The sequence below is a fragment of the Prunus persica genome, chromosome G7 (genome assembly GCF_000346465.2).
Source record: "Prunus persica cultivar Lovell chromosome G7, Prunus_persica_NCBIv2, whole genome shotgun sequence".
NCBI lineage: Eukaryota > Viridiplantae > Streptophyta > Magnoliopsida > Rosales > Rosaceae > Prunus > Prunus persica.
Window position 1 is genome coordinate 4272635 of NC_034015.1, and position 8427 is coordinate 4281061.

At 37.9% G+C, this 8427-nt stretch overlaps 1 protein-coding gene across 1 annotated transcript; it reads right to left on the minus strand.

Moving 5' to 3' along the window:
• On the minus strand, window positions 5719-7211 carry LOC109950320. Its single transcript, XM_020568877.1, has 3 exons — window positions 7021-7211; window positions 6332-6389; window positions 5719-6129 (listed from the first exon to the last, which is right to left on the minus strand). Exons 1-3 carry the CDS (start codon window positions 7209-7211, stop codon window positions 5719-5721), a joined length of 660 nt encoding a protein of 219 aa, XP_020424466.1.

The window sequence follows — 8427 nt, forward strand, 5'->3', positions numbered from 1 at the left end:
AAAATCATCGGCCCGTGGAGTTATTATGATGGTAATAGATAAAGGGAAATGCTAGCAACCTTCTCTCTACCCTTCTCTTTTGGACCTTCTCCATTTAACTCATGACATGTGTCACTTTGTTTATATTTAAAACAATGTCATTAATGTATCACATAAACTAATTTATATTTTCCAAATTTACTCTTATTAAATATATTGAATTTTTTTTTACAAGAAATTAGTCTTTTTAAAACTTCATTTCTTATCACCTTTTTTTCTTTAAACGTGTTTAATGTCCCTTTTTTTTCTTCTTCTTCTAGAAGACATATTTTGCTTCTTTTACTGATACGTTTATTGTTATTAATGTCCGTTTAATATTTTGCTTCTTTTCATTTATGTTTATTGTTCTTTTTTTTTTCTTTTGCTTCTTATAATATTTATGTTATCTTTATTATTATTTATGTTTTACTGTTTTGTTTTTTTTTCTTCTAATATGTTTATTGTTATTAATATTTATGTGTATTGTCATTTTTGTTGTGGGAAAAAAAAAACAAATGTTCTCTTTGAAAAAAAAAAAGAAGAAGACACTTTTAAAAATAAATAAATAAAATTTTCGTTTTTTTTATTTACATATTTTTTAATATGGTGGTAATAAAGTTATAAAAAAAACCAACACATTCAATAAGGATAAATTTGGAAAACAAAAATTAGCTTGTGTGATGCATTAATGACATTGTTTTAAGTGTAAGGATAATAACACATGTCATGAGGAAAATGGAGAAAGTCCAAAAGAGAACGTTAGAGAGAAGGTTGCTTGCATTCCCTCTAATTTCAGTATGGATCATAAATGCATGCTTGCTTTCTTTTTTCTGATGCGATATGTGTGCTTTCATTTTTTTGATGCAATATGCCTGCTTTCTGTTCCACAGCATTTGCTAGCTTCTTGAATTAGGTCACATGTGGCCGGATACAACAAGATATCATACATTGCTGGAGAGAGACATGACACAATTTTGGGTCATTAATAAATAATGTATGTATATTTTACTAAGAAGATAAGTAAAAATAAATAAATGTTTCTGCATAAAAATTTAAAAATGTGTTTTTTTAGAGAATAGGTATATTTAATTTTTTTAAATAATAGGTACATTAGTTTATTCTAAATTTGATTATTTAAGAAATACGACCAAAAAATATTTATTAAAAAAATAAATAACTTACCCTAAAAAATTCCTAAATTTAAGCCAATTTAAAACACCATTTGAATCTTAAAAACTTAATGAAATGGATAGTGGCCAAGTAAATATGTTGAAAGTATATTCAACAAGATAAATGGACAAACAACAATTGCCAAGACAACTCAAATTTTAAGGAGGTGTATTTTAAGGATCCGTAAGTTACAATAAATAAAACTGTAAGCTTCATTAGGTAACTTGCTAAGTTGAATCTTAGTCATTCAGTTTTTCTTATAAAAATTGAATTTTATTTATAAAAAAGTAAATTGATGGGTGCAGGTAAGAAAAATTAATTTGAAGGGGAAAAATCAAATTTACTATTTAAAAAAACGTTGATTGTGTGAGTCTCACACCACATCTGAGAGTAAAAGCTTTGTCTAATAATTTAAATAAATTTGAGTCTCCTCATTCATCATCAATTAGTTTTGGATCAAATGTTACATTCTAATATGGTATAGAGTCAAATTATTCCCATATTGGGTATAATAGTCACAAATGCTCCCATGTCCCCCGACATATCTTGTCTAGGTGTTTGAGTGTGAATTTCACATTAGAGAATGAAAACATTACCAAATAATTGAAATGTCTTGAGTCTATTCATCTAATGTCAATTGATTGTATATTGCATACTTGCATTTTAATTATAAAAAAAATCTTATCCTATCAACCAATTTTGATAGGACCCAACCCAAATTCCACTTTGGAATCTGAGCCGAACCCTGTGCATTTTCGACACCTGGCAGGTGCCAAGCACACTTGACGAAATTGCTCTTCTAACTAAAATTCAAAATTTCTTTTTAGGTTTGACTTCTGCCTAAAATTCGACAGAGTCCCCTCTGTAAATTGCTCGTTTTCCAAAAATTTACACATGGACGAAAAAATTTCATATCCACAAACATTCAGCATGCACAATAGGACACACACAACCAACAACAAATCTTTATGGCTTCAGGCCTTAAAGAAAACCCTAGGGCAATTTCAGAGCAATACTAATCAATTTAATTTACAGGAATAGTTCGATTACAATGAATCGTGGTGATGATCGCTTGGTGGTGGTGCTTTGGTACACGGCTACTGCCTGGGGGTGCAAAACATTTAAAAATGTGAGTGGACAAAAGAAAGTTTTGAAAAATATAATATCAAAATACTAACCCCACTGTTAAAACATTTGAAAATTCATTTATATCCATGTTCTATATTCGTACAAAAAGCAAGCATGGATATCTATATGCATATAACCGATCATACATTCAGTCAAATCATCAAAACCAATTAAAAGCATTGTAAAGAAACAATTCCTTTCCCCCTAGGCGTACCTATAATAAAACTGTCAATTCCATGATTTTATATTTATTTTCCACATTATCCATCAATTCCAAGTGTCATATAAGCGACACATCCTCTCAGGCGGTGGTAACACAAAGTCAACTGGAGCCGCGTTCCTCGCAAGACTCAAGGACACTTGGTCAACCTGAGTCGCATTCCTCGCTTCTCAGTATTCGGATATCCCTCAGACTAGCGGAGCAACTGTCACACGCACGCTGACTCAACGAAAGGCAACAAGGATGTCTGTGGAGATCATTATAACCGAAGGCAACAATTTATCCGAAGGCAACATTTTGGGTACCTATGGTTGTTTAAAAACCTTGAAAAAATTATAATTCTATTTCTCATTAAATCCTTAAATCCTGTTATCATTTCCTTTTCTACCTTTCAAACCATTCACGTTTACACATAAACAGAATTAAATAAAAACATTTGGATTCAAACTCATTGCTTGGAAAGCAAAACCATAAATAATTCATTCTAGAGAAATAATAAAAATTTTACTGCACAAAATTCATTTATAAAAGAAAAGTCCACTCACTGAGCATCTGAGCTAATTTGACCCTTCGAGGGTCCTTCCCGTGGGTTCAATGAAGCTCGAGTACCTATTTAAGCAATTAAAATATTTAATTAATAAAATAGCTCAACCACAATTATTTAATCAAAACCTTGTCCCCTGACCTCAAAAGTGCGTGTACGTAACTTAAGAAGGTTCCTAGGCCCATTTTCAACATTTCTAACAGGTGGAATGGTCTGAAAACACTCAAGATTGAATACGCGATTAATTTCCCCTAATGGTCAAACCGGTACACTGTGGGGTCCACGACCTCCTATTACCAATCCGAGAGTTCCTATAGGTTCAACACACTTTACTAAACATGCTTTGCAAGTTTGGTCCGAATCAAACGGTCGAATCGCTTATGATCGCACAATCGTACGGTTACCGTTTACCTAAACTTTGAATTATTGAATTGGAGTATCCAGGACTCCGATTCTCGATCCACGAATTTCTACACGATGCTAGAGGTGCCTAGATCAACATATTTGAGAATGAAGTAATGTGCGATATCCGATCGACAGTCAAATGATAATCAAAATGAAATCCGAGCATACCTTCTGGCTCAGGATGACGTGGGGATCATTTTAGGACCAAAGCCCAACATTGACACCCGCTGACGCGCACCACCACCAATGGGTGTGTAGAGCCATTTTTCGACGATCAGAAAACTCCAAATCGCTAGCCAATATTCATACCTGAAGATCAAGCACATCAAGGGGAGTAACTTTATACCTTTGCTTGAAGATCAATTCAACCATTAAAACCCTCGAACGAACGATTTTGTCTTTGAAAAACCTAGAAAGTTTTGGGTTTGGATTTGAAAATTTCTACTTGAAATTGGGTCGGGTCTTTGAGGGAAATCACATAGGGAAGGTAGGGGAGTGTTTTGGAAGTGATTTGGTGGCGGGTGATGGTCGGAGTTGGCCAGAATAGGTGTCGGTGGCCACTGTTTGAAACAGCCCATTTTTCGGCTCACTTTGGCTCGAATTTTGGGTTTAATTCCTTGGATTTGAGGGCTGGAAATTGGTATGGATGTGTAGAGGAGAGAAAGACGAAGAAAATGGGACCAAAATTATAGCCGGAGACAGCCAGACGTGGCCAGAAATGCGGCCAGATGCCACTGACATTGCGACTGGTTGAACGGAAGAGAGAGAGAGAGAGAGAGTGAGGTTTCGCGTGAGATGAGAGAGAAAGGGAGATATGGTTTTTTTTAAAAAACTGACTTCAAAATAATTACGATTGTGCCACTGGAATTCTTTTGATCGTAACTTCTTCAATATAACTCCAATTTGAGCCCACTATGTCTCTATGGACTCATCTCGACGCTCTAAGCAATAATACTACTAAAATCCCTAGATTCCTTCCGGAACAAAAAGTCAACTTTTAACCCATTAAAATATTCTCGGGGTAAAATTGTCTTTTACTTGAATAAATTAATAATTAAATATTAATTTAGGATCAGGTTATTACAATCTACCCCCCTTATAAAAATTTCGTCCTCGAAATTTCATACCTATCACTCAAAGAGATAAGGGTACTGGGCCGGCATCTGCTCATCGGGTTCCCAAGTGACCTCCTCCACAGCGTGACTCCTCCACAGAACTTTCACAAGTGGAATTTCTCTAGAATGTAATACTTGTATCTTCCAATCCAAAATCTGAACGGGTTGCTCCACATTACTCAAATCATCCTTCAATTCTATTGGTTGCGACTCTAGAATATGAGAAGGATATGAAATATACTTTTGGAGCATGGAAACGTGGAATATGTTGTGTAAGCGAGAAAGTTTCCAAGGTAAAGCAAGTCTATAGGCTACTGGGCCCACACGCTCCAAAATCTCGTATGACTCGATGTAATGAGGGCTTAACTTTCCCCGCTTTCCAAATCTCACTACACCTTTCCACGGCGACAACTTTAAGAATACCCCGTCACCAACCTCAAACTGAAGATCCTTCCTTGAGTCTTTCTCTGATCAATTTGACCTTCTCCTTTGTTGCCTTAATATCTTCTGATACTTCCAATCTCTGCTCACCTAATTTAATAAATTGGAGTCATACATTGTCATCCATACAAGGCATCGTAGGGCGACGTCCCGATGCTTGATTGATAACTATTATTATATGCAAACTCCATGAGAGGTAGTTTATCATTCCCATCTCCCCGAAACTGTAGCGCACAAGCTCTTAACATATCTTCCAAGGTTTGAATCGTTCTTTTCGACTGTCCATCAGTCTGGGGATGAAATCCAGTACTCAACTACAATTGAGTCCCAAAAGCTTCATGTAACTTTGTCCAAAAATGGGACGTAAATCGAGGATCTCTATCTGACACAATAGATACTAGTACCCCATGCAATCTTACAATTTCAGCAATAAAGATTTTGGCCAATTTATTCAGAGTATAAGTTGCTTTCACCGGCAGAAAATGAGCAGACTTGGTGGGTCGATCCAGTATTACCCAAAGTCCATCATGATTGCTCCATGTCCGAGGAAGTTTGAACACAAAGTCCATAGTAATGTGCTCCCACTTCCACTCAGGAATCGGAAGTAGTTGCAGCAACCCCGTTGGTTTTTGCCGTTCTACCTTGACCTGCTAACAAATCAAACATTTACTTACATATTATGCTATTCCCTTCTTCATGAAAGGCCACCAATAATGCTCCCTCAGGGTATAGTACATCTTTGTACTGCCAGGATGCATGGCGAAGGCCGAACAATGAGCCTCCTCAAGAATTTCCCTCTTTAGAGCTTCATCCCCAGGTACATACAATCTTGTTCCTACCATCAAAGATCTATCTTTCCTCACCGAATAATCTATTCTTGTACCATTCTCGACTTCCAACCTTAATGTGCAGATTAACGGATCATGCATTTGGGCTTCGATAATTCGTTCAACCAACACCGGTCTTTCGTAGAGAGCAGCAAGTAAAGCTCCCTGATCATCCAGACTTAACCTAACTCTAGACTCCTCAACTCCACCAACAATGGAAGATACTTCCCTCGGAGATAAGCCAAGGATAGAGATGACTTCCTACTAAGAGCATCAACCACAACATTAGCTCTCCCAGGATGATGTTCAATGATGCAGTCATAGTCCTTTATCAATTCTAACCACCTCATTTGTCTTAAATTCAATTCCTTCTGGGTGAACAAATATTTTAAACTTCATGATCCGTAAAAATTTGACACATTTCCCCATATAGATAATGTCGCCAAATCTTTAGGCCGAACACCACTGCAGCAAACTCCAAATCATGAGTAAGATAATTCAACTCATGCTTCTTGAGTTGCCTAGAAGCATAAGCAATAACCTTACCATGTTGTATCAACACACAACCTAACCCATGTCGTGATGCATCACTGTAGATAACAAAGTTTCCACTATCATTAGGGGAGTGTCAATACCGGAGCAGTTGTCAACCTGGTTTTGAGTTCATTGAAGCTTTCTTCACATTTGTTCGTCCATTCAAACCTAACTCCTTTTCTTGTCAAACAAGTGAGATGTGTCGCTATAGTAGAGAAACCCTCCACAAAGCGACAACAATACCCAGCTAGCCCAAGAAAACTTCGTACCTTAGTGACATTAGTTGGTCGTGGCCAATTTACCATTGCTTTCGCCTTTTGGGGATCCACATAAATACGTTCTGCAGAAATCACGTGCCCCAACAAACTCACTCTGTCTAACCAGAACTGACATTTGCTGAACTTTGCATACAACTGCCTCCTCCTTAAAGTTCTTAGCACAATTTCGAAGTGCTTCATATGCTCCTTTTGATTTTTAGAATACACAAGAATGTCATCTATGAATACAATCACAAAGCGATCCAAGTAACGTTGGAACACTCTGTTCATGAGATCCATAAATGTTGTTGGCGCATTAGTCAGCCCAAAAGGCATCACTTAAAACTCATAATGGCCATACCTTGTCCGAAAAACAGTCTTAGGTACATCATCTTCCCTGATCCACAATAGATGATAGCTTGATCTCAAATCAATCTTAGAAAACACTTTAGCACCCTTCAACTGATCAAACAAGTCGTCAATGTGAGGCAATGGATATCTGTTCTGCATGGTGACCTTATTCAACTGTCTATAATCAATGCACAACTTCATGGTGCTATCCTTCTTATTCACGAACAGTACTGGTGCACCCCAAGGAGAAAAACTAGATTGGATGAAACCCTTGTCCACCAACTCCTGCAACTGAGTTTTCAACTCTCTCAATTATGCTGGTGCCATTCTATACGATGCCTTAGAAATAAGATTTGTTCCTGGGATAAGTTCAATAGTGAATTCAATCTCCCGCTCCAGACATAATCCAGGAAGATCTTCTAGGAACACATCCAGAAACTCTCGTACCACAGGAATATCTTCCAACCGCAATCCATTACCCCGTGTATCAATCACATGAGCCAAGTATCTTGAGCATCCCTTTCTAAGTAACTATCTCGCCATCATGGCTAAATTGAGGCAAGATGGAAGAACTCTATGCTCCCCGTAGAAAGTCACCTCAGGTCCTCCAAGACTACGAAATACGACCTCCTTCCGAAAATAGTCAATCGAAGCATCATGCTTGGCTAACCAATCCATACCTAGAATGACGTCTAAATCGACAATATCCGAAGGACCTTTAGGAATACATCCCCTACTATAACTGAATTATTTCTGTAAACCGTACCAGCCATAAAAACATCTGCCGTGGGTACAAAAATAGCAAGCTCCTCACGCAGGGCAACGAGTCTCACATCAGCGTTATGGGCAAAACTATGTTTAACAAAAGAATATGTAGCCCCGGGGTCAATCAAGACATGTGCAGGAATTCCGAAGGCTGGTAACATACCTATGATGACGTTTGGTGAAGCATGTCCCTCTTGCTAAGTCATATTATAGACCCGGCCGGTTGCTCTAGAACGTCCATCACGTCCCCTCTGTTGACTTCCTCCTCTGCTAGCCGTACTAGTCTGGGGCCCACTGGATGAGGCTTCCACAAACTGAGACGTATCCTGCACTTGGCTTTGTACACCACTCCCCTGGGTAGGCCTAGCAGTGATTTCTCTACCTTGCAGTAGCATCGGGCACTCCCTCCCAAAATGCCCCAACTGTCAACAATTATAACACCCAGAGGTACCCTACTGACAAGGCCCAATATGATATCTATTGCACAAGGCATACTGGGGGCCATTTCTTCCACTATATACGTTCTGCAATTGTCTCCCAGAGCCTCTAGTTGTACCACCATCATAACAGGGTCTAGGACTACCACTCTGATTAGATCCACCACTGGAACTAACCCCAGCTCAAAAACCTTCATAACTTCGGCCACTAGACA